General features: G+C 36.6%; 4 protein-coding genes and 1 non-coding gene across 5 annotated transcripts in view; 1 reads left to right on the top strand and 4 right to left on the bottom strand.

The window, feature by feature from the left end:
- The window catches only part of LOC126790340 (uncharacterized), a 130,330-nt gene that overhangs the window by 93,256 nt on the left and 9,803 nt on the right, over nucleotides 1–27,271 (bottom strand). The gene's annotated exons all lie outside the window — the stretch shown is intronic.
- LOC126792229 (uncharacterized) lies at nucleotides 4,448–5,480 on the bottom strand. The gene is made up of 5 exons (XM_050518694.1): nucleotides 5,359–5,480; nucleotides 5,155–5,223; nucleotides 4,878–5,015; nucleotides 4,661–4,778; nucleotides 4,448–4,593 (listed from the first exon to the last, which is right to left on the bottom strand). Exons 1-5 carry the CDS (start codon nucleotides 5,416–5,418, stop codon nucleotides 4,448–4,450), a joined length of 531 nt encoding a protein of 176 aa, XP_050374651.1. The 5' UTR covers nucleotides 5,419–5,480.
- On the bottom strand, nucleotides 7,630–8,578 carry LOC126790336 (late embryogenesis abundant protein D-34-like). Its single transcript, XM_050516533.1, has 2 exons — nucleotides 8,234–8,578; nucleotides 7,630–8,111 (listed from the first exon to the last, which is right to left on the bottom strand). Exons 1-2 carry the CDS (start codon nucleotides 8,555–8,557, stop codon nucleotides 7,650–7,652), a joined length of 786 nt encoding a protein of 261 aa, XP_050372490.1. The 5' UTR covers nucleotides 8,558–8,578; the 3' UTR covers nucleotides 7,630–7,649.
- Nucleotides 12,748–26,911, bottom strand: LOC126792228 (uncharacterized). Its single transcript, XM_050518693.1, is given in 15 exon segments — nucleotides 12,748–13,118; nucleotides 13,250–13,747; nucleotides 13,873–14,739; nucleotides 14,839–15,378; nucleotides 15,381–15,644; nucleotides 15,647–15,700; nucleotides 15,797–15,921; nucleotides 16,584–16,716; nucleotides 17,133–18,134; nucleotides 22,731–22,887; nucleotides 23,042–23,092; nucleotides 23,151–23,232; nucleotides 23,327–23,379; nucleotides 24,356–24,413; nucleotides 24,569–26,911. Coding segments are annotated over 15 exon segments (4,362 nt in total). The 5' UTR covers nucleotides 24,676–26,911.
- Nucleotides 17,573–17,679, top strand: LOC126793019 (small nucleolar RNA R71). The gene has a single exon (XR_007672005.1). It is a non-coding gene; the product is annotated as a small nucleolar RNA R71 (small nucleolar RNA).

Here is a 27,271-nt window from a genome sequence, read left to right as displayed (position 1 = left end):
GTCATCTTCTCCTCAGCGTCATCACCTCCATATTGCCCTAACAACGCCGTTGACAAATCCATATCGGATCAGATTGCACTATCGCAGGCTCTGATGCACTATCAATCAGAGCCTCGAATCCTCACACCTTCGTCTCCGATTGCGCCTCCGTCTCTGACCGCACCTGCTTGCCAGCCTTGGACAACGCCTCGTTGTAGCTCAGCTATGTCGAGAAGTCTCTGCTCAAAACCATATGTGTCAAAGCAAATTTGGGAACGAATGTGGGTGGGTGGCAACCTTGTAATTATTAAGAAAATCAAGGGTAACGGTTTAAGAAGTTTTATTAGATGACTGTTAGATTAATATTAACCTAGTAATGTTTGCCTTATTCTTATTCTTTTACTTTATATTTTTGTATATTTATTTATTTCTTATTACGTTTCCTACTCATGCTAGGAAAATGTGCAAATGATCGGAAACACGTTAAGAAGAGTGGATGTAGCGCACATTATGAAATTCGGGTGAAAGTTTCAAGCTAAAAAGAGCAAATGTGGAGATTTCACAAGAAATAAAAGTCAACGCCGGAAAATGCCAGTTAAACTCCGGTGATGAAAAGGTGGTTGCCGGAAATGATGGTAGTTAAAGTCAATAAGTCAATGAAGCATATTGGTAAATTATGAATTGTAAATTTTAATTTACAATTTAAATTCAAAATAGAAAAAGACGAATGAATGAGACAATTTCAAGAACAAGATCCACAATTTGTGCTCCATGAATTGGGGATTTAAATTTAAAATAGAAGAAGACAAATGAAGGGGACCATTTTAAGAACAAGATCCACAATTTGTGTTTCCACATTTGTCTACCATATCTAGCCATTTATTCATTTACATCTCCACCCTTCATTTGTGACTTTAACGCCTTTAATTACCCTCATTCTTCCCAAATTCGTGCAATCTCCTTCACCACACTAAAACTCCATCAAAACTTCATATTTTCCATAGTTTTAACATAGTTTTCTTAGGCCTAAGTTATAGATATCAAGTTGTGCAAAGAAAAGTGTAAAGTGTCTTGAGTTTTCACTAAAAACTAAAGATCATTTACACCCTTGATCAATCACAAACTTATTTCATAGATTTGGGTTGGAGTAAAGAGTTGTGATAGTGTGGGGGTTTTACCACAGTCATACTCACTTCACTCTCTTCATCCTCTACTCATACTCATTCTCAACCCTTGTTCTTTGTTCCTAGATTGTGTAGATAAATTATGATGTTCATGGAGTTCTTCTTTTGTTAGAACCCATTAATACCATACTTAGAAGCATTTTCTTTCTTATTACATCTTTGTGGGTAGTGAACCTTTAGAGGTACGGTTTGGTATCATTTGTACCAAACCCTTGGTAATCTCTTCTCTCTTTACTCTACTTCTCTTTTGATGTATTTCATTTTCAAGGGTTTGTTGTATTTAATGTGTTGTGAGTAGTTGGATTTGAGGCTAAGCTAGCCCTAGCCAAACTCATGTTCTAATGAATTCATTTTAATTTTAATTAATGTTGATGCATGTTGAATCTATGGGCTTCTACACTTAAAATGCTTACTAAATGTGTTGCTAGTTTTGTCACCTAGAAACTTGTTTAGGTAATTAATGAATCGGAACTTGAACTTGACAACTTCTTGAATCCGTGAGCATGGGTAGCATTTAGGTGGTGGCTTAGTGTTTCTTACGGGAAATATTAAGTTGCTTGAATTTCTTACCTTGAACTTAATGCTTGTGCCATGAGTGTAATTACTCTAAGGGGGTGTTATGCTTGTGGTACATAGCCCACTTGTATTATAAGGTAATATAATTGGGACTAAGGTTTTGTGATTTAGTTTGGCTCCAAAAGACTTTGTTAAATTGCATGATTAGTTGGTTTCTTGGTAGTTTCACCAAAGCACTAGGGGGAAATTTGTCAAACATGTTTATGCATTATTCTTGACTTACATTTGTACCTGAGTAAGGCTAGGTGCAATGCCTTAGTCTCTACTCCTCTTTTGATTCTATCTCTACATTTACCTTTCTTTGTTATTTTTGTGCAAGAATTAGTTTGTTTAGCTTAATTCTAAAATCAACCAAGTCGATTCATTACCGCTTGTTAATACCATCTCCATGACTCTTAGCTTCTAAATGGCTAAGGTTGTGAACTTGTAAAAAGTTAGAATGCATGTTTTTCTAGTTTTTTTTGCAGAAATCTAGTTTGAGTTGAGTTTCCCCCAATCTCTTGGGTACGATACTCTACACTTTCTCTTACTAAAACTTAACCTCCTATACTTGGGAGTAGGTAGTTTCACACATAAATACACATAATCATACTTAAGTGATTCAACCAACAATGACCATTTTATAATTTATCATAAGTGAGTGTTTTATAATTAGGTGTGTATAAATTGACTTTTTTATGATCTACCCTTTTATTTATAATTTTTTGTTATACATAGAGCGCACGTTGATGTCTGACGTACGTTGCGTAGCTGATTAATTAAGATTAAGAGATTGATGGGGACTCATTTTTGTTAGTGGAGAATATAGAACAAATTCACAGCCCAAAAGGATTTGTCGAAAGATTTTATATCAATTTGGCACAACTTTATTATTTTGCACAATCCAGTGAGCTAGCCATATATATTGGAAAATTAAACAGAATCAATATATTTATTTGTAGTTTCTGTACATCAGTATGTGGGTATTAATACGTAGCTCTAGTGGCGGACCCATGTGAAGAGCTGGTTGGGCTGCAACTCATACACAATTTTGACAACAGCCTGCATACATACAAAAACAAAAAGACTAAGAGCTCTTACGACAAGGTGCTCTCTGCTGCAAGCCTCCAACCAAAATTACTTCCGTCTTCGGATCTCCGCGCGTGCCTCTACCAGGCAATCATGTATTACTCTCTCTCTCTCTTTCTCTCTCTCTCTCTCTCTCTCACGCACACCTTAATTAATTCTAAAGTTGTAATCTTTTTGTGTGTATAACAACAAGTTGGGAATGGAAAAAGTAAAACCTAGATTGATGGTAGATTAGTAGATCCGTATATTGGTAGTGTTAGTGAGCAAAACCTAGAACTAAATTATCAACAAAAGTAGTAGTTGTTGTTGTTGTTGCTCGGGAAGTCGGGAACGGCCTCGTTGACGGTTTGAAGTTGTTGTTGGCGTTTATGCAGAAGTACAGAACGTTATCTACTCCAATAAAATTGTTATCTTCTCCATATCCTATTGCATGTATGTAAGGTACATTCATCTCTCTCGCTTCTTCAATTTTAGGTTGTGAACTTGTGATGAAATTAGTCTATTTAGGAGTTTCAATTGAAATGAGATATGAAATTTGACAATTACGAGTTGATTAATTTCAATTGTTACCTAATCTAATGTCTTAGTAGAGAAATCAGATATATTGGAGCTTTGAATAAGAAAACTATTATATCCAATTTTGATATATGAAACTTTGAATAAGAAAACCATTATATCCAATTTTGATCATGCCAATCTTATAGTGGACATACTTGTTTACTTGTTTATTAATTTAGGAAAGAACTTAATTCTAGATAACTTTCGGATCTTGATCGGCCTCTGCGTACCTCCACTACCAGAATTAATGACTTAGACGACAACGACATTTCGTCACCTAAGATCTCATTTTCGTCGTCTTAAGTCACTAGGTGACGAAATTGTCGTCATCTAAGTTCCGTCAAGTAGACGATGTCATCCAAGTACTTAGATGACGAAATTAAGTCATTCGTCATCTAAGAGCGTTGGTAAGACGACAAAAGTACGACCGTCACTTTATTACTTAGTTGACGAAATTTTAATACTTAAATGACGACATATTTGTTGTTGTGTTACAACTAAGTTGACAAGGTATAATTCTTAGGCGACGAGATGTATTTTGTCACCTAATATCTAAGATGATGAATTGTAATACTTAAACGACGACTTGTTGTCGTCACCATATTTGTTAGCCAACGAATTTTGATGATCTATAGTGACGAAATTTGTCGTTAGTTTAGGTGTAAGACGGTGAAGTATAAGGCAACTAGAAAAGAGTTAAATGTGGACCTAAAAATAAATACCAAATTTTACATTTTGTCACCTTACTGTTGTTATTTATTTATTTAATAATTATACAAAATTTGTATTAAATGGATTATAATTTGAATCTGATCAATCAAATATTGATGTGAAAGATCAATTTCAAGAAAGATAATATATAAATGGTCTCTTGAGTACAATTAGCTATCTAACAATCAAGTTTGTGTAGATCATTGAGTTTAGATGGTCATTCTCAAGATAATCATATACACAGTTCAGGCAATTAAGAAATTCTACTACCAATGCTAAGGGAACCATTCTCACCATCTTCATACTCATTTGGGGGATGCTGGGTGGGAACGATGGTGGCTCACATCCAAATGTCTCCAACATGAAGTTCATCACCCACTTGAGCTTCTCATTGGCTTGTTCAAATTCCTCTCTTGCCTTCTAGGATTCCTCCTTCGCTCTTTTGAGTATTTTGGAGCTTGTGAATTTCCAAATTGTGGATTATTGAAATCATAATGCACAGAGTTCAGAACCAAAACTTAACAATGGAGAATACATAATTGTCATAGAAACACAAGTTCAAGTTAAAAGGTTTGAGAAATTACCAATTGCATGTGATAGAGCTATTAAAACAGCACTTGGTGAAGCAAATGGCCCAAAAGTAATGATCGGATAAGAGGATGGAGCAATGAAATGTATCATTGATTCTCTTCTTAAATCAATCTGCCATTGAGAAAATAATATACTCCAAGATGTAAGTTGCAAAATCAATAAGCAACAATATTTTAAAGTTAATTTCCAAAGATGACTAAATCATAGCACCTCACATCGCTTTGTGGTATCTGCAAGAACTCCTAATGCCTCTCCGGAAGGTAGAACAGCTAGCACCCATGGATGCGACTGGTACAATGACGTAGTTCCAGAACCATATCCCCACGCATCCATGTTCCAAGTAAAAACCTAAATCAAACAGAACTACTAAATTTCCTAACACAAAATAAAAGGTTTCATCAACAGTCTAAATAACTTGAACCACTGGTATCATGCCAGCATCAAATTCAGTAATCTACCCAACATATATGCATTGGTAGTGACTTACTCTTTTTCCTGTCCGCTCAAGTTGTCCACTAACCTCCCCAGTGCCATATAAAGAGGTACCAACAGGAAGCTAGATGAAAGAAGTATATCATGTTAATCACAGCACAAGGAATTATCAAAGCCAAAAATACAATATACTTCTTAAGGAAAAGAGGAAAACAAATATAGATAAAATGAGGAGGGCAAATTTACATTCATTACTGACCTCAAGTTTAACAATCTGCTTTCCAAGAAGACATTCAAACTTTGGAATATAAGACGGCATCTTCTGACACTTAATTGTGTCTCCCTATCCTTACTATTAACAAATGAGAGACTCGGATGCGCACGAACTGCAATCTCCTGATTTATAAAGCTAGGACCAAGTTCCAAAATCAAGCTACACACGAACTGCAATCTCCAGCACCTCCTCTGAAACATGTTAACTAAAGATCACCCCATCATATTCAGCTAGTGATAGACTAAGCCAAAACCTTACACATATACTTAATTGTACTTCACTAAAACTTCAATTTCCCAATACAGGTACTTATGCTTGAAACAAAGATCATCACTTCAACAACAACACCGAAAAAAAGATACATACTTGGAGACTGGACAAAACAAAACTTACGTTGAGAAGACATTGTCAATGTGAGAATAGAATCAGCTGCATACTTGGGCGAGATTCTCACAACAATGTGATTCAAATCCGAATACACAACTGTCTTCCCCTTCCACTCTTCATTTGATTTGCTCTAGTTTTTGCAACAAACTAGTCCACCTCAACTTCCCAATCAGCCGTCATCTTAATCTCCTCGGCTTCTGCCAATACATACTCAAAACCCAAAGTCACCGCAAAAAAATTCCAAGAGAAATCAAAACAAAAGGAGGAAAATAAATCATTTAGCAAAACATAAGAGTGCTAGAAAAATCAATAAGCATAACATTCTGGCTAAATTTTACATAACAAGTCTATAACCCAATAAGAAGAACCCCCAAATCGTAAACCACAATATCGAGTTAGAAAAATCCCGAATCCCTAACCCAAAAGCCCCAAATGGTAAACCCTAGTCGAAATCTTGGCAGCTAGCATCGGTCTACAAAGATGAACATTCCAATCTAAATCGCGAATCTCAAATGCCCCAGATCTTGAATCCCAGAACCAAAAATAAACCAAATTCGAAACTATTGATTCTAGAGAAGCTTACTAGCATAGAATGAGAGCCTCGAGTTTGTACAAAGGTGGAGAAATATTGTATGACTCTGCTATCAATTCTTCCGGGCAACAATTGTTCATAGCAGCAGTTTTTTTATGTTTTTTCTCTGTTTCTATCGATATGGAAATAGATCCAGATTATAAAGTCAAACTTTTACTTAGACGACGCAAAATTTCGTCATCTAAATCGATGTGTTCGTCACCTTACAATTTCTTAGACGACAAAATCAAAATACGTCATCTAAGTTCTGTGCTAAGACGACAATATAGTTGTTTGCGGACTAGGTCACCATCTTAAATGACGAGATCATATTTTGTCATTTAAAATGTACAGCTAAGACGACAAAACTGGATTTTGTCATCTAAGTTTCACCTAGATGACGAATTTATTCACTAAACTGACGATTTTATTTTCGTCGTCTTATAATTTCTTAGGTGACGAACGAAGTTTGTTGTTGTCCTGTAAGTGCTATTTTCTGGTAGTGCTCATAGCTTTCAACTTATTCGATCAATTCACCGCTCTGCATATCACCTCCTCCCATCTGGCATGGTCTCCTTCATTTGATTCCAGCTTTCCAAGATTGTGTGTAATTACATACCGAACACTATATATAAACCCTGATGCACGTCAACGAGTAGAGTCAATCACTCATCCCTCTAACGTATTATTAAGTGGAGAACGTAATTAAAGGCGACTACAAGCTTTGTGCGACTGTATCGTTCTGTTTCATGCAGATTAAAACAATTTCTAAGCAATGCTCAATTGGAAGTCGATCAGGTATGAATTCATACTAACGTTCATCATAGATTAATTATATATCATCATGGCAGACTTCATTCAGATTAATATTTAATGGCCAACACCGAATAATTACTCGCTTAAACCAACACCGACCAGCGTAAAAGGTGGCTAATCCGTACGTTACGTACGTACATTTATAAGACGATCAATGATATAGCCATAGCCATAGCCATAGCCATCGTTAGTTGTGTTACTCCTCTACATAATTTCTTCAACTTTAAATGAATTTTCGATGGGGAAGATAGATTACGCACCCGTGTAAGGTGAAGCATACTTGCATTGACATTTGGATAGTAAGATACAAACACCAAGCCAGCTTGTGGCTTTGACAAACCAAAAACTTCGATCATCTACGTAATTAGTGAGGAAAACTTCAAACAAACTGCACTTATGCTACACCGTACCAGACGTAGATGACATTTTCATATATACCATATGCTGGCCATGCATCATCAAAACCATTAGCCCTTCTACCTTGAGCAGCTAGCACGGGCTACTAGATATCCACATTCATATTTTCATTGAGCCTCGCAGCTGCAGCAACAGAAGCTGCCACCCCACCTGGACGTGTCACCAAGTCCGGGTTATTCCTCAGCTCGGCACTCACCACTCCTTCCGCATCCTGCCTAGTGGCCGTCTTGTCCGCTGGTAATTTCGCCGTCGCACCTGTCAGCACATCAGAAACCTTAATCTTGTCTTCCTCCCGGACAGTCACTGCATTATGAGCTGCGGCAGATTGAGCAGTGGCAGCCAAGCCTCCTGGAATTATCACATTGCTGCCCGTTGCTCTCACTTCTGCGGCCTGAATCGCCGCGGCGTCGCTCTGTTCTATTGGTCTGTCCCCAGCTGTTTGGGCCGATGCCTCAAGTGCCTCACCAATAGTTATTGTATTCTGCTGCATGAAGCCTCCTCCAGGCAGTTGTGTGATCGGTGTTGGCTGCACATACTGGCCAATAACCTAATCACGCCGAAAAAACAATAAAATGGAGCAAAGTTAAGCATCAAGTATATAATAAACATCGCTGATTTTAGAAAATAAACCTATGCTTATACTAGCTCTAGAAATTAGAGAAGATCGACCTGTCGGCCAACTGATTCAGTGATTATTCGCCTTCCAGGGGCATCAGTCTCTGTAACAGTGACACCTTCATAAGCAGCTATATCAGTAGCCTCTTCGTGGCGGACGAGCCCAGCTCTCTCGTTTCGTGTGGCGGCCGATTGCATGACAGAAGCGGGACCGCCCTTTTGTGTCTGCCCCAACACCAACGTTTCAGCGGTCTGCATCATTGCAGCATCTTGTGGCGCCACCGTCTTCGATGCCAGTTCGCCGGAGACGTTAAAAATGTCCCCATACTTTACTGGTTCGTTCTCCTCTTGAGGCCTCCTCGGCTGTTCCTGACTCATTTTCAAAGCTCTTTCTGCAAATGATTTTGATATACTATAATATGAGTAACTATAGCTCAGTTCGCTGCTTTGAGTTTGGGGAAGACTGGAGATCATATAGTCAAAAGAAAAAATGGAACCGACTCGACACATGACTAGGTTATGAGACGTGGCAGGAGCAAAGCCGGGACAGTTCGATTGAAGCAGGACACGCGGCGGCAAGTAGCTCGGTCAAGGTCTGTATCTTACCACCGTTCGGAAGCTTGGGACACATGCCAATGATGCCATGCAATCCATGAATTGATAAACTAGCTTTCATACAGAGTGGAATTCATGATCGGGCAAAGAAAATGAAAATCAGGGTAAAGGTTATCCACATCACTGTAAATAGGAGGCCTGTAGGCTGTAACTCTCTCTGAATTTCCCCCATGGATGAGACAAGTCAGTAATTGTTTCATAATTGTTTTGCGATTTTACTCTCAATAGAATATTGATGTGAAAAGAGAAAATCCAGATTCTTTATGTTGTGAGATTGGGTACGTTTTACAAAAATTGAGGCCATAGATTTGATTTTGATTGAGTGAATGATAATATTTTTGCGATTTTACTCTCTAGGTTAACATAATACATAGCTTCTCGTGTTGGATCAAGAAGCAATGTTTAGGAAGAAACGTGATTCTGTCTATGGAAAGGTCATATGAAAGCGAGGGGCGATCTGCAAGTGGTTGGTAAGTCGGATATTTCATTGCCCATTATTTTTTCTGTATATTTGAGAGTTATAATTTAATCGTAACACAAGTGCAGGCCAACGATGTAAAGAATTTCATTATCAGGAGATACTTTTGAGACTTTGTTGTTTCGATCGATCATGTCAATCAAAGAGTTGGGCACCAAAAAGCATCAAATTTGCCCATGTTTTATGCTTTTGTTTGATATATTAGTTGAGATTGTTAATCTGCGTCAGCCCATTCACCCTTCCCAGATTGGTTCATTTGAAGTCTGATCCTCTAGATTGTGAGTGACTTGTATTCTCTGATTTTGTAATATGCTCCTTATATATTTCTTGTTTTTTATGCTTAATCAATAGTTTGTTCTCCCAATAGTGGTGAATAGGTTTAGTTCAATTGGGTTTTCAATCTTAGCCTTGGTTTTCCCTTGCTTGCTATTGTGAGTGATTCTTTGAATCTGAAATTGTGCCATTCTTCGGTACTTATTATATTCATTTTAAATTTTGTTTTGAGTGACTTGTATACATGATTTGGTGTTTTCCTGAGATTATACTTCTCTTCAGGTTGTACCGTTTTCATTGCATTATTTTTGGAATTAGTCATATGATGGTGAGGTTCTTATTACTGATTTGTCAAGAGATTTGGCCATTTGGGGGTTTAGTTCTTAAATTTCTCTTCATTTGCTGCCTTTCCTTTTTTTTTTCTTCCTTTTCATGGAGTTTTTATCTTGATTCAACTCATTCAAGTATACAATTTTGTTTTCAACAGATGTCCTTATTTTCATATTGTTCTCTATTTTATTTGTTCTTAACCTTATGATTGTAGAATTTGATCCATTAGAGAGGCTTTGCTTCATATCAATCTCTCATCTGTGGTTGAATGTGTTAAATGTAGAAAAGGTTACATCTTTGGCGTATTTGATATGAATTGTGAATAGGGTAGTTGTTGGTTTATTGAATCTAATGTTTGAGATTGTGTTTGGCTCAATTTTTTGTGCAGTGAGAGATTGTAGTGTGTGTGTATAAATCAAATTTTGGTATTGAGATTTATATTGTTGGAGATTTCAATGGAGGCGATATCTATTGTGAAGGGGTTTCAGTTTTGTACATGGATTGATTCTGAGAAGGTGAAGAGGGGGCTCCTGAGTGGCTCGGCTCGATTTTCAAGGAAGTTGAAGGATGAGCAAAGCAAGAGGCAGGTGCTTGTTGCGGCAGCGCCGAAATCAAATCGGCTTTGAGATCTTGTTGTGGATTACAACCACTGGAATCTAGGTAGCTGTGGGAAGCATTTAATTCTACCTTATTAGTTTAATGAATATTGGAATTTCTTGATTTGTAACGTGTGCTTCGGGAGATTTCTGATTAATTCAGGTAATGTACTGTTATTCTAGGATGGGGCTTATAATCTATGAAGATGTATAAGTACAAGTCGAGACCTCCAAACCACTCCATGATTTATTCCACTTTGATTTCTGACATCAATTGTGACACGCATATCACCGAGATTAGCTCTAACTTTGAAATTATCATTTGGCTATGTATCATATGTCTTGTTTCTGTAAAGCTTTGGATGCATTCATAAACGTGCACATCGAGATGTTAGCAATGTTGTCACTTTTTCAGTTTCTGTATCAAGGTTAACTTTTTCAATTTTGATTCGATTTTGTGGGTTAGGTGCTGCTCATGTTAATTATTTTCTTAATTAGTCTTTTTCTTAATTATTTGTTTTGCAAATGTGAAACTTTTTAGAAGTATAGTTGAAAGTTAAAGTACAAGACATAAGCGTACTATAAACAAGGCTAGAAAACGTCTAGTCCATATGAAATGAATATGAAAGACCACAAGATAACTTTTGATGCGTGAATGTGCAGTCAACTAGGATGTGCAACCGTTTTGGTTTTGCGTATGTTCAATGTGTTTCTTTGAAGGTGTCTCAAGGTCTTGTTTTGGTGCCTTTTTTAGCTTGGCTGTGGACTGTGGCCTGCGTATATATCATCATAAAGTCTGTCAAAAACCATGTTGCTTTGGTTACTGTTGATGTGAATTAAGGCCTGTGTGGCTGGTTAAATTAGTAGAGAGAGCGAGCAACTCGGCTGCCCAGTATCAAAGCCTGCTCTGCTGTTTGCTGACTCTGCTCTATGTTTCACATCTACCATCTTCTCACAAGTCATAGAAATTAGAAAGTTTTTGTATTATGTATATGGCATTATGGCCCAACCAATAGCCTTGCCTTTACACAATTTTGTTATATTGTTCAAGAGAAAATGCTGTTAATTCATTCTATAAATAAAGATCAATCTAGCTCACATAATTTCGTCATGATTTACTTCCCCCTGGTTTGTTTTTGTTCAACCAGGAAAGATGAGAAGTGTAACACAAGAACTTGTCTAGTGTGCTTGTTCTATTTTTATCTGCTATATAGGAATACAACAAGGAATGCAACTTTTTTTTAATGATTGCGAGCTCCTGTATTCAGTATTACTTCAACAGGGAATGAACAATGGCTGCTAAGATTTATAGCTGAATTAGCCAATAAGACATTACAACGTTCATATAACACAGTAGATAATTGCATAACATACGGTGTTCTGTGTTTTAAAAATTGGACGATTTGGTTATAGTTTAGTCCTCGGTCAGCACGGTCAACACAAATATCGCTGAGATTTTAGTCCTCGGTCAACGCGGTCAACACAAATATCGCCTTCAAATCTTGTCACATTTCGTCCGTTTCGTCACATTTCGTCACATTTCATTCACTCATGAAAATCTACCACCAACGACTAGAACGGCTCAAGCATACGTAACAAACATGGCCTTGATCGTCTCTCTGGATTCATGTGTTCCTTAAGTTTCTCAAAAGAACTCGGGAGTAGTGACCCACAATAGAAATTTTTTTCGGCAACTGATCAAATGAAATGAATAATGAAATCATCAACAAAAATATGCACAAGAAAGGATCAGAATAGTGTATAACCCTCAGAAAAATGGGACAAGCTCAAATCTTACACGGTTTATAAGTCTCCACTGATATTCATCTAGATTTTTAACTCAAATCTCACTCATCAACGTCAAGCTGTATCATGTGGCTCATATAAAAATATACCCCGAGTGCAAGAACTTTCCAAATTAATTCTAATCTTCAATTATTAATATACTATTTTATAACACACAACGAAGAACATACACTAATTTTTTTTAAACAACAAACAAAGACAACCAAACTCTCAAAATCCTACCCCCAAACCTAAATCTAACATTATCCTTAATGTTACACAAGGTATGCATGACAACGGAAGGTTAAGAAAGATAGTACCTTATTGACGCTTTTCCAATTTCTCTTTAAATGAATCCAATAATGAAGCATAATTGATCATTTGTTAATTCACAGTTTGATAGAAATTACGAAAATCACACATGACTAACAAAAGACACTAGTAAAAATAAAACAAAACTATAACTATAAGAACACAAATCACCAGAAGTATCAATCCTGATAGAAAGGAGCAATGAGGAGCACCTCTTCAATGTCATGAGTTTTCAACTCCAAAATTGGTTTCAACCTTTGACCATTAACTTTGAACACATCACAATTTTTTAGATTTTCAATTTCAACAGCTCCATGAGGATAAACAGTATGAACAAGAAAATGACCGGTCCACCGAGATTTCAACTTACCAGGGAACATATGCAAACGAGAGTTATATAAGAAGACTTTCTGACCAGGTGTAAATTTTTTTCTTAAAATGTTCTTGTCATGAAACACCTTCATTCGATCCTTGCACAATTTTGCAGAGTCGTAAGCATCATTCTGAATTTCTTCCAATTCATTGAGTTGGAGCTTCCTTTGAGATGCCGCTTCATTGAGAGAAAAGTTCAAGCCCTTAATGACCGAATAAGCTCTAGTTCTAACTCAACAGGAAGATAAAATGCCTTACCATACACAAGTCAAAAATGTGACATTCCTATAGGGGTTTTGAAAGCAGTACAGTATGCCCACAATGCATCAGTGAGTTTCAAAGACCAATCTTTCTTAGTAGGGTTAACCGTCTTCTCAAGAATGTGCTTAATTTCCATATTAGAGACTTCAACTTGACCGCTTGTCTGTGGGTGATATGGGGTTGCAACTCTATGTGTAATACCATATTGTTTCATCAAGTTCTCAAATGACCTATTACAAAAGTGTTTTCCTCCGTCACTAATGAACGCACGAGGGGTACCAAAACGAGAAAATATATTCTCTTTCAAAAATCCTATCACAACCTTGTGATCATTTGTTTTGCATGCTAAAGCTTCTACCCACTTAGACACATAATCAACTGCAACAAGGATGTACAAGTTACCAAAAGAGTTAGGAAATGGTCCCATAAAATCAATACCCCAAACATCAAAGATTTCAACAATAAAGATTGGGTTGAAGGGCATCATGTTTCTCCTAGAAAGGCTTCCTAACTTTTGACAACGGTCACAGGTTTTGCAATACTCATGTGTATCGCGAAAATGGATGGCCAGTAGAATCCACATTGTAGGATTTTGGCAGCAGTCTTTTTGGAACTAAAATGGCCACCACATGCATAATCATGACAAAAGGAGATAATGTTGGTTTGTTTATTTTCAGGGACACATCTCCTAATTATCTGATCGGGACAATACTTAAACAAGTAAGGGTCATCCCAAAAGAAGTGTTTTACCAAGATTAAGAACTTTAATTTATCTTGTTTGCTCCAATGTGATGGCATCTCACTAGTTACAAGATAATTCACAATATCAGCATACCATGGAAAATGAGAAATATGCATAAGTTTCTCATCAGGAAAAGACTCAATGATTGGGGAAGAGTCCTCATTAGCTTCGACAATCAATTCAGACAAATGGTCAGCTACAACATTCTCAGAACCTTTCTTATCTTTGATCTCAATGTCAAACTCTTGTAGCAACAAAATCCATAGAATTAGACGAGGATTTGCATCCTTTTTAGACAAAAGATACTTCAATGCAGGATGATTTGAAAAAACAATGACTTTAGATCCTAAGAGATAAGACCTAAACTTGTTTAGCGCAAAAACAACCGCCAATAACTCTTTTTCAATGGTGGAGTAATTGAGTTGTGCATCAGAGAGAGTCTTACTAGAGTAGTATATGACATGGGGAAGTTTATTGATTTGCTGTCCTAAGACAACACCTGTGGCATAATCAAATGCATCACACATGATTTCGAAAGGGACACTCCAATCGAGAGGTCGAATGATGGGGACAGAATTCAAAAGTGACTTGAGCTTTTCAAAAGCATGTAGGCATTCATCAGTAAAGACAAATGGAGCGTCTTTGGTAAGCAAACTGCACAAAGGACGATAAATTTTGCTGAAGTCTTTGATGAACCTACGGTAAAATCCAGCATGGCCTAGGAATGAACGAATCTCCTTAACGGTCCTTGAGGGTGGAAGATTAAAAATTAAATCGACCTTGGTCTTGTCAACCTCTATGCCATTGGAAGAAATCACATGGCCTAAGACAATACCCTTTTTGACCATAAAATGGCATTTTTCCCAGTTTAAAACAAGATTTTTCTCTTTACAACGAGCTAAGACAAGGGAAAGATGGTGCAAGCACTCATCAAATGAAGATCCGAAGACTGAGAAATCATCCATGAATATCTCAAGGAAACGCTTTACCATATCATAAAACATAGAGACCATACACTGCATAAAAGTAGTTGGTGCATTGCATAACCCAAAGGGCATGTGACGGTATGTAAAGGTTCCAAAAGGACAAGTGAAAGTGGTTTTCTCTTGATCCTCTGGTGCAATGGGAATTTGGTTATAACCAAAATAACCATCCAAGAAACAGTAGTATGCATGACCAGCTAACCTTTCCAATGTTTGATCAATGAAAGGAAGAGGAAAATGATCTTTCCTCGTCATGGCATTTAACTTATGGTAGTCAATGCACACGCGCCAACCAGTTTGGATTGTTGTGGGAACTAACTCATTGTAATCATTTTTAACAATAGTGATACCTGACTTTTTCGGGACAACTTGAACAGGACTCACCCACTCACTATCAGAAATTGGGTAACTGACACCAACATCTAAAAGTTTCAACACTTCAGCTCTAACTCTTCTTTCATGGTAGGATTCAGACGTCTTTGTGATTCATGAGAAGGCTTAGCATTTTCATCAAGGTGAATCTTATGCATGACGATATATAGAGAAATACATTTAATGTCAGCTATCAACCATCCTATGGCTTCCTTATGCTCCTTAAGAATTGTCAACAATTTTTCTTTCTGAGTATTACTCAAATCAGAAGCAATGATGACAAGCAATGACTAAGATGGACCTAAAAACACATACTTGAGAGTATCAGACAGTTGTTTCAAGTCTACTTTGGAGGCTTAACAATGGAAGGGATAGGACGGGACAAAGACAAAGGTAGTGGCTCTACATTCGATTTTCAATTGGTAGTATTTATGAGTGGGACAAAATATAACAAAGCATTGACCTCTTTAATAGATTTGTAAAAATCAAAATCATTACCAAAATGAGCTAGGCATGCCTCTAAAAGGTCCATAATGCTAGATTGGTGGAAAGTATCTAACACTAAGTTGTCAATCAAATTGACCTCACCAACGTCGTCATTCTCAACTGGCTGCTTGCTTATACTGAAAATGTTGAAATCTAGAGTCATGTTACCAGAGGAAATTTTTCATCATACCACTTAGACAACTAATATTGGCATCACAAGTAGCTAGAAACGAACGACCTAGAATGATAGGAATTTCATCACTTAGGTTTGAGACTGGCTAGGTATCTAAGATTATGAAGTCGATAGGAAAGTAAAATTTGTCAACTTGAACGATGACATCTTCAACAATACCTCTAGGATATTTCACCGACTGATCTGCCAATTGTAGAATCACAGGAGCCGGTTTCATTCCCCAAAACCCATTTGCCCATATACATAATATGACAATAGATTCACACTCGCCCCTAAATCTAGCAAAGCTCTCTTGAAATGGTTCTCTCCTATTGTACATGAAATGGTGGGATTATCAGGGTCCTTGTACTTGACAAGAGATTTTCGTTGAATGATTGAACTGATTTGTTCTGTTAGAAAAGCTTTCTTTGGAACATTGGTCTTTTGCTTAAGGGTGCAAAGGTCTTTCAGAAACTTGGTACATGAGAGTACATGTTGAATGACATCTAAGAATGAGATATTTATATTGACTCTCTTAAACACCTCTAAGATCTCATGAAATTGGGCATATTTCTTGGGATTCATTAGTCTCTGAGGAAATGGAGCTTTCGAGACAAAACTACTAACAGGCTGGTCTGGATTTTGGGGGCACCCGATGATTGGGTGTCAGGAGAGATTGGTGTATCTCCATCTTTGGATTTTTCTTGGGTTGCTTCATCATCTGGGTTAGGCATCTGAACCTTGTTATCAACTTGTTCGCCTGACATAAGAGTGGAGATAGATTGGACTTGCTCATGAGAGTTCAAAGAACTTGAAGGCTCACTAATATGAAAATTGCCTTTTTGGGTTGGACAATGGTTGACTTGGAAATTTTCCTTTCTCTCTCTCCCCAACAATAGTTTCTAACTGGCCTATTTGTTGTTCTAACTTTGAAATGGCTTGACCAGTGACTTGCATGAACTTTTGAAGGGAATCCTCCAAAGATGATTGTTGTGGTTGTGATGCCACAAATTGTGGATTGGATTAAGGAGCTGAATGATATGGCTGATTAGGAGATAAGAAATTGATTATTCAGAGAATTTTGGTTCGCACTAAACACTTGAGGTTGGTTATTTGTCCAAGAAAAATTGGGGTGGTTCCGCCAATTTGGATTGTAGGTCTCAGAAGATGCAATACCAAATGGTTTCCTAAAATTGTTCAGGGCATTGGCTTGCTCAGTGTGGCTGTCAGAGTAGCCGCACATGGATGGACAAGTTTGAGCATAATGCATTGGGCTTTCACAAAAAGAACAGACCTCGGACTGGACTTGGTTAACTGAACTCACAATTTTACTTAAAGTTAAAGCTTCAACCTTTCTTGACAAACTCTCGATTTTTAGTTCTAAATCAGAATCACTTCTGACCTCATACAAACCACCTCTCTTGGGTTCCTTCACATGCCTATGATATTGATTAGAAAAATCCCATTGTTGATAATTTTCACACAAGTTCTCTAGAAATTCATAGGCTTCATCATCTCTAAGGCTAAAAAATGCTCCTCCTTTCATCGACTCTATCATATGACGGTTCGACTGTGTCAAACCGTTATAGAAATATTGTACCAGTCTCCATGTTTCAAAACCATGGTGGGGACACTTCAGAATCAAATCCTTGAATCTTTTCCAAGATTCATAGAACTGTTCATCATCTTTTTGCCTAAAGTCGGAAATATTTCTCCTAAGGGAATTGGTTATGGACTTGGGAAAAAATTTAGATAAAATTTTTTTGACTAATTCATCCCAAGAAGTGACGGATTCTGGTGGTTGGGAATTCAACCAACTTTTCGCCTTAGCTTTTAAGGAAAAGGGAAACAGACACAAGTGGGCAGACTCATCTGAAAAGTTCTGGAACTTGAAGGTGGAACAAATGTCTAGAAATTCTTTGACATGCATGTACAGGTCCTCACGATCTAATCCACGAAAATTTGGCAACAGTTGAAGAATTGGAGGCTTCAACTCGAAATGAGCTGCAGTAGTGTTAGGCAATACTATGCATGATGGGGAATTTGTGGTGATGGGAGTGAAATACTCCCTTAGAATTTTGGGCTCTAAATTTTCTACCATTGTGATGATAGGATCAACTACCTTAGTTTCTTTTTTCCTAACAGCTCTCTCGATCTTAGGGTCGTAGGGCAACAACTCTAAACTAAGTGAACAACAACCAAACATAAAACTATAACACTAATTTAAAAAAAATAGATTTTTTTTGCACACTAAAATCTACCTAATGACGGTTCTATTGTCTAATAAAGATATTAGAGGATTACCAGTTAAGTGCTTCCAGAAATGTGGCTAGTGTGTTCTGGAAAGATTAGAGGGGTCACAATGGTTCCACTTAAAACTCAAATCTTCTTAAACACCGAAGATATTACCTTAAAGAACGTTGCTATACCGCACTTTTTAAAAGATACTTACTGGAATGACCTAAGAACTTTGTTAAACCTAAGCCAATGTCTTATGAATTTTATGATTAAAATTTGGCTTGAGTTTAAGTTTGATATGGAATTTTATTAATTTAAAAGAAAAAGGCTAGAAAACAATTATATACAATAATGGACAAAAGAAAGTAAGCTACAAGAGAAATAAAGAAATGAGCAAATAAGAAAGGACACACCCGGAAAAGAGAACAAATTTGTGCGGCAACATAAGTTCTGCAATTATCAATCAATGTCTAACAACTCTAGCTTTCTCTTCCTTCATTTGTTGTATTTTATTCCTCAAACTCCAATTTCAACTTGACTCAATGAAAATTCCTACAAAAGAAACTATTGTGAGAATAATAATTTATGTAGGGAAAAGAGTAGCCTATAGAAGTGAATGATGTGAATTGCTAATACTATATGAACTACGTACAGACGTAAACAAAAGCTAGTCTACGTTTTTTTATGTTATTTAATAAGTTCACACAATAACTATGTTAATAAAAACAAATGGAAATAGGGAAAAGTGGTGGAGGCTAAAACGTATAAGAGAAAAATGCACTATAGGTAATAAATGCTATGATATATACTACATAGGGATATATATATATACAAATGTAACAAAAGTAAAAAAGAGACACCTACTGAAACAAGAACGTAAAAATGATGCTTTTTTTTTGTTTTTTGTTTTTGTTTTTATGAATGAAAACTAAGCTATAACTAGTGGAAGGATTAAATCAAATTAAATGAAATTAGTTTTCCGTTTTTACAATTATCGGCAACGGCGACAAAACTTGATGTGTCTTAAAATGTTACTCGCAATCGCACAAATCTATTGTAGCACAGATATGCAAGAGCGAGGTCAAATCCACAGAGAATGTATGATATTAGGAAAAAGCTAATCAAATCTAAATTAATTTAACACTAACCTAGTTGAATAAAATTTGGTTATGAAGTAGCTAAAATAAAGACAAAATAAAGAGATAAGAATTACATTGGTGATGAAGTAACTAAGGTATTGGATTCCACCACATTAATCAATAAGTCTCGATATATTATCTACTAATTCTCAATTAGGAGTAGCAATCCAGAAATCAATCTACTGTTTTCTCAAGATTTATCAATGAAGCACACACGAATAAATTCTAATGTAGACTCTTCTTCACTTCTTAATTATGAACATCAAAGCATCACTTGTACACAAACTTATTGAAACTACAAAAGATCAAAGTGTTTGCTAAGCATCAGATGTGAAACAAGCTCATTTGAATGACAAGAGATCAAAGGATTTCATATTAACATAATACAAAACCAAGCATGGATTAATAAAAGTGACTTCCGAACTACTAAAAATGCATGACATTAGAGGTGAAAGGAACAAAGATTTTATTAATGCATATTGAAGCAAGAATCATAGGCATTGAATATGTAATTATGGGAATCAATAGATAATTGAATAAAACTTATTTCATAATATGGTTTTCTCCTTAATCTTAGTTAAGGAAATTTAGCAATACATAATACAAACTAAAAACATGCTCAAAACTATAAAATGCAACATAGAAAAATAGCTAAGGAAATGGAAGAACAAAGAGCAACAATGTGTCTCTCATATTCACCTCACTCTCCTCCTCCCTTATTCTCTTGAAACAACATCTATTTATAGGGAAACAAAGATCTTTACTCTAGCTCCATCTCCATGTGAATATGACTTTCCCTCTTTCCAAATTCTCAAGCTTAATGGCAAAATGTCTTCACTCATAAATGTTTTCATACTTCACTCATCTCTTCATCATATTTCATTTTCCATGTGGAAAAGATGAATGCCAAGAACACAATCTTTGAAAGAGTGAAAAGTTAATTCCTTCTTTCAAGCAAGCTTGCTTCAAGCCACCTTATTTCATGGGAGATTGTCTCATGCACCTTCATGTTATAGCTAGCTTCCATTTTTATGTACGTACCTATGAATCAAACAAGCAAAAGTAAATTCAACAATTAATGGCTAAGGTAATATTTTCAATACAACACACTTAATGTAATGAGAATGTATTCCATCAATTGTAGGCTACACATGTTATGGGAACAAGAAGAATGTGGTGAACTTATTTGCTTATTAAAAGGGAAAACACTCATGTTAAATCAAGAACTCAATTTACCATATGAAAATAGATAAATTGCTTCAATATCTTTAACATTTTATTAATGTGAGACAAACACTTATAAGGACACAATATCAAACTAAATGACTTAAACTAATAAAAATAAGTCACTAAAAAATATAAAAAAGGGAGAATAATATGATATATTATGTGCTCATCACCTAGCAACTGAAAATGTCTCCTGCTCAATCGACACCATAAGATATGTTCAGTGCATTTATTTATGCACGTAGGCAAAATTTCGTAGGATTTGGATTCCGTTGAACTGTTTGATGCATCGGTCAATTGTAATATCATGTTAATATCCATATTTGACCGCATTTGATCGTGACCTCCGCTTTAGGGGTTCCGCGAGACTGCTCTGCATGTTGTTCGGGAAAAAATAGGTCGTTCTATGTGTGTCAGACTCGGTCCTCCATCCATCTCCGGGAACATCGCCCCCCTTAGGTGGAATTAACCTTGATTGAATAGCCAACGAACGAACGAGGCCTGATTGGGACTAAATTTTTACACGTCATGTAATAGGAAGGAAGACATTGACTGGACCCGATCGTTGACCTCTGTCCCGTAAGTTAAAAGTATTTCAAGATCCATCAATTTCCTACTAAGCAAGCTATCTAGGTTAATGAACATTAGGTCACACCTTGGGCCTCGAATCCCAAAGTCTGGATACGGCCGATCAGCACTGTCTGATGCGTCCGGAGTATATATTAAGGACCCTAGGTATAAATTCGTAGGATTTGGATGTCGTTGGACCGTCTGATGCATCCTCCAACAGTAATATCATGTTAATATCCATATTTAACCCTATTTGACTGCGGCCTCTGGTTTAAGGGTTCCACGAGGCTGCTCTGCACGTTGTACGGGAAAAAATAGGTCGTTTCACGTGTGTCAGACTTGGTCCTCTGTCCACCTCCGGGAACGCCCCCCCCCCCCTTAGGGGGGTTTAACGTTGATCGAAGAGTCCGACGGCCGAACGAGGTCAGAGATGATCGGGGCCAACCAATGTCTTCCTTCCTATTATGTGGGGCGATGTGTAAAAATTTGGTCCTAATCGGGCCTTGTTTGGCCATCAGACTCTTCAATCAACGCTAAACCACCCTAAACCCCCCAAAAGGGGGTGACGACCCTAAAGAGGGGTGGAGGGCCATGCTCAACACACTTGGAATGACCTATTTTTCTCGTACAACATGTGCTTATGCCTCGCATAACCCCTAAAATGTAGGCCGCAGTCAAATGGGGTGAAATATGGATATTAACATGATATTACTGTTGACTAATGCATCGGACGGCCCATCGACATCCAAATCCTACGAATGTTTGCATGGGGTCCTTAATATATACACCGGACGCATCAGACGGTGTCGATCGGCCGTATCCGGACTTTGGGATCTCGAGGCCCAAGGTGTGGCCTAATGTTCACTAACCCAGATAGCTTTCTTAGAAGAAAATTGATGGATATTGAAATACTTTTAAGTTACGGGACAGAGGTCGACGATCGGGTCCAGTCAATGTCTTCATTCCTATTACGTGGGCGACGTGTAAAAATTTGGTCTCAATCATCTGTCCTGTAACTCAAAAGTATTTCAAGATCCACCAATTAGTGTATAAGTAGGTGCCTTGTAAGAATGCATTGAATTAGTGTTTAGTGACAATGTTTTGTTATTTTTTTTCTTTGAACGTTACCAAGCCATATCGTTAGAATTTGAACCCCAATGCGATCCTACCGATCCACTCTTCACTTTCTTGAAAGTTTAGTATGCACATAAATATTGTATTAGCCACTTATGACTGAAGAATTGGAGTTTCAGTTTTACTTAACATTGCCTAATAACAAAATAGTAGAATAAATTTGTAACTAGTTTTCAGCAAGTTACGTTTACTTTGTATATTAACTGATCCTATATTATTACCCCACCATCAATAGGAGGCATAAGCTGCCAGAACTTGGAACGATCACATATCATGTCATTAAGTCCATTAGGTACAAGAATCAATAGCACAACACCAGTAAAATAATATAGGTGAAAGCAACCACGGATAATAGTACACATTGGATCGCAATCAGCAAATTTAGTCTCAGAACTCATTGTTGTTCTTCTTTACATGATGATGATTAACGACACTTACAGAAATCAGATAGACATTGTTTGGATACCATGCCATATATCTAGCAAGATGACTACAATACCGGAGTAATCTAAACCATCTGTGATTAACACTTGGAGATTTTGCATTCCATTGAAGTGCCACCGGCTAACAGATTTTGCATTCTTGGGGAACCATGGTATCCACAAAGAAATGGAAACTTGTTGCTGATATAGAATGTGCTCGAGGGGCCAACTTCGTTGGCTTGTGGGATGTCACATTCGCCTCTACCTTCACCATCATCTTCTATTGATGCATGTGTTCTTTTTATGCAATAAAGGTTTAGGTTCAAAGATGTAAATAAATGTGTTCTTTGAATACCTTCGCTATTACTGAATACTTTATAGAGGGGGGATTCAGATTATGATTGTTCTGCAGGAAGTACAAAAAAAAATAGTAACATTACATTGACACAGTAGAGAAATCTCACATTTTGCAAAAACCTCAATGTCAATAACACAAAATCCACACCATAATCCAGTAACACATTGTTGAAAAACTGCTCTAAAGACCTACAGTTCAAGAACTACAATGAGTAAAAGATACATGTAGTAAAAAATTGGTAGATTCTACGAGCCCATTGAATACCATCATCATACTACTTACATCACCATATACTTCACATTACACAAAAATTTCCAGAACATTTTGCGGTGAACCTGCATAAATAGAAAAGTACAATAAGATGATAAAGAGATGTATCAAGATGCAAATTAGTTGGCATTGCATCTTTAATTTATACAATAATAGGTAAGAGAGGCAATAAGAAGTTATTTCCCAATCTCTCCACAACATATGATTGTATATTATAATGCAAATTTAACACATGGTACACAGTAAATACAAAAGTGATCATTCTGTCTCCTGACAAAATTATCTGCAAGTTGAATTCTATGTTTCATAGAGGACAGTTCTCAGTAAGCAACCAAAAACCTTAATTAAGGACCAAGTCGTAGGCAACTATCAACTATATGTTCACTGTGTTATTTTCTCATTCTCATGGTTAAAAGCTGACTGAAAATCATTTCATCAAAAGTTTAGGGTGTAAACATATCATTCTATAACCACTATTTGGTAATGATATAGATGAAGGGATAACCCATCTTGCTTTGTTTATAATTTTGATTATTCTAATTCACACTCAATATTAAACATGTGTAGCACATCAGAGATATTCAAATCTCAAACTTGGAACTTGCAACACTAATTAGATACTACTCCAATCATAAAACATTTTACATTAGCTTTTGCCCTGTAACTGTAATAAGAGATAAACATATATAGCAAAGGCAACAAGCAACCATTTGGCTAAGCAAAACATCAAAAACATCTAATACCATCTGGCTAGGAGTTAGACATGATTCAAGGACAATTTCATCAAAATGATAGCTCCAAAATAAAGCTAAGCAAGACATCACCATCAGTTTGATCCATACAAAGCCTTGGCTAACAATAACACCAACCCAGTAACCCATATATTCAACAATCTAACACAGACATACAATAGGTATTTCAAAGACCTAATAATAGTCAAATTGCAAATTCTAAATGGCAATTAAACAGTTTTCAAACATCCTAAATGGTTAAGAGTTAGACATGATTCAGGCGTCCATCAACATATTCAATTTAATATACCTCTTTCTCTGACTCTGCATCAACTTCGTTTGAACTCCGACCATTTTCACCCAATGACCTGAAATAATTTTCCAAAATATATTTCAATTGTTTCAACTGTTATACAACCCCAACTAAACCTTAAATAACAAAAACAAAAGCATAAATAAGATTATGGACAACTCAAGAACAAATCTAGAACACCTCAAGAACAACTCAAGAACAATCATTTACCTAGTGCTGCTAGATCCCCCCTCACTTTCGTACAAGGTTTCAAGATGACGTTTCTTTTCTTCTTCACTTGGACGGAAAATATCGGAATCTCGTTTCTTCCTCCACATCTCTCTTTGCACTCCAAATCTGGGAAGGCATGGGGACCAAAACAAATAAACGAATCGGCTCGAATGGGTTGCACGATTTCTTGGGTACGCCCGCAGTAGAGGTTCCTTCACAAGACGATGCCTACAGATTTCTCTCCCTTCCTATCATAAACCCTCTCTTTCTTCCTAGAAATTGGTTTTCCAAATGGAAGAGGCGCAGTGCATCACAACACTTAGGGTTTGGAGGGCACGTGCGACGTTAGGGGTGTAAGAGATGGTAAATTTTTTAACCCAAAACACTGTTCAAACACGCACACATACGACCCATCCCGTTCACTCAGTCCTACTGACTTTGGAATTCATTATCAACCACCATTTGATGTAAATTCAAACGTGAGGAGAATCTTTTTAAAATTGCGTTATTTTATTTTCAACCCTTGGATTACATCTAATGGTGGTTGAACATGAATTTCATAATTAGCTACTGATCATGTGAACGAGACTGCACAGACGATGTCTATGAATTAACGGCGAGGCGCTCGGAGAGTGGGCTTTTAACAGACGCTACCTTGGTAAAGACTCATCTTACATAACTAGTTGTGAGGCCGCGCTCTGCAGCGGCGTTAGCTAGTGTCCTTTGGAGTTAAGCAAGGGTTACATGACAAGTTGTGCAGGCAGTAGTATGTAGGAGAAATATCTAAAGACGTGTTCATCATGTTTTGTTGTACAGTGTACCTAAACACTTGTAGCACTTTCATATAGCTCTAAACTCCTAAATTCATCGGGGATCAGTTTAGTCATATAAACTCATACATCATAATTCAACTTGCTGAAAATAAACTTAAATTCACTTCTAATTTTGAATAGAAAATGGACTGACTACTAATTTCATAAAACACCGGAAAAACCGAACTCGTTAATCCAAGAGTAACAGAAAGTGAAAATGCATAAATTATACACATAGCCCCATATACTTAATATGTGCATTTGTAGCTTTATATTCTTGTGATTAACAACTCAAATGCCAAAATGCAGAAGACACATAACCTGCATAACATAGACTTCTATATAAGTAAAAGAAATACAACAAAGGAAGATATGACCCCAATCAGTGCAAAAAAAAAATTTATATTACTCACCAGTCTGACCAAAAACATGTTAAATACAAATTTTAAAAACACACAAATTTGCACCACCTCTTTAAACACAAACTGTTATTCCAAATTTTAAAATAGAGGCTTTATTGCTGGCATAAATTGTGTAGGCAGTAGTTTATAGGAGAAATATTTAAAGAGGTGGTCATCATGTTTTGTTCGGCAGTGTACCTAGAACACATGAACTTTCATATAGCTCTAAACCCCAAAATTTATCTGGATCAGTTTGTAGTCATATAAACACATGCCCCAACATTCAACTTGCTGAAAATAAACCTGATCCACTTCTAATTTCAAAAAGAAAAGAGTAGCGAGTCCAGAATAATTGTATAAAGCACTGGAAAAACACCTAGCAATATGAACTAACATCTTGGATTAACAGAAAGAGAAAATACATCAATTATACACATATTCTTGCTAATGATGAACAAATATCATTGAAAATCCTATCATATGGGGCTTATGGGCATAATCTCGAAAGGATCAATATGCACACCATTCATTAATCCGTATATAACACTAAAACTGAATATGTTTTCCAAGAAAGAGCTCAACAGTACCACAATGCTGCCGTAAAGGGCTTTTGTTTTAAATACAATTGAAGTTCTAGATTCATTTGGGTTATGGGGTTTTCATGCATTTTCCATTCATATGTATACATGATTTTTTTTCCAAAATATTCTAGAACCCAAATCCACATCCAATCTAACAAATGAAAAACAATAAAAAGAAACATAGAACTCCACACTTCAACCTAACAACCCAGAATAACCTTCTTTATTGTCCTTAACACGGAAAATTGAAGGATTGAAGAACGAATATGAAGATAAAACGTACAAAAAAATTGACAATAGCCACACACAAAACTCACAAAACTTTCCACCTCTTCATTCTACTGACGTCTCATTCATAAAGTTAACAGGAAAACCAATAAATGATGGTAAAGATAGCATTTGAGGACCAAAAAGAAGAGAAAAAATTATGTCTCCTTGCAGCACCAAGTACAGCTGAAATAATGAAGAATTAAATTCAGCCAAGAACAAAAGCCAAAACCACAATTCAACATAAAAGACTTCCCACAATTTGAGGAGATATAAAGAGAAAATAAGATCAACCAAACCGAACTAAAATGCGGCTCACCGTTTAACGTAACTTGCACTCCTAACAGAAATCACCACTTTTCAATTGCAACCATCACCACGGATTCAGGTATCTTGAAATATTCAAAAATAACATATTATTAAAGACTCAAATAATTGCAAGTAAAATAAAAACCAACAGAACCTCAACCTGCAAATAGGTACCATTGAAAATTTGCAATACAAACTTCAAAAAGGAAAGCAAAAAATTAAGCACTAACGACCCGTTCAAACTGTACCTTCAAAAAGCAAGGCTATATAGATTCCCATAGCTCACCTTGCAGTTCCAAGTTTAGCTGAAGCACAAACAATTTACATTCAGCC

Source organism: Argentina anserina, chromosome 4 (genome assembly GCF_933775445.1).
Source record: "Argentina anserina chromosome 4, drPotAnse1.1, whole genome shotgun sequence".
In the NCBI taxonomy this organism is placed as follows: domain Eukaryota; kingdom Viridiplantae; phylum Streptophyta; class Magnoliopsida; order Rosales; family Rosaceae; genus Argentina; species Argentina anserina.
The sequence above is the reverse complement of the archived record's forward strand: the minus strand, read 5'-3'. Positions and strand labels throughout refer to the sequence as shown.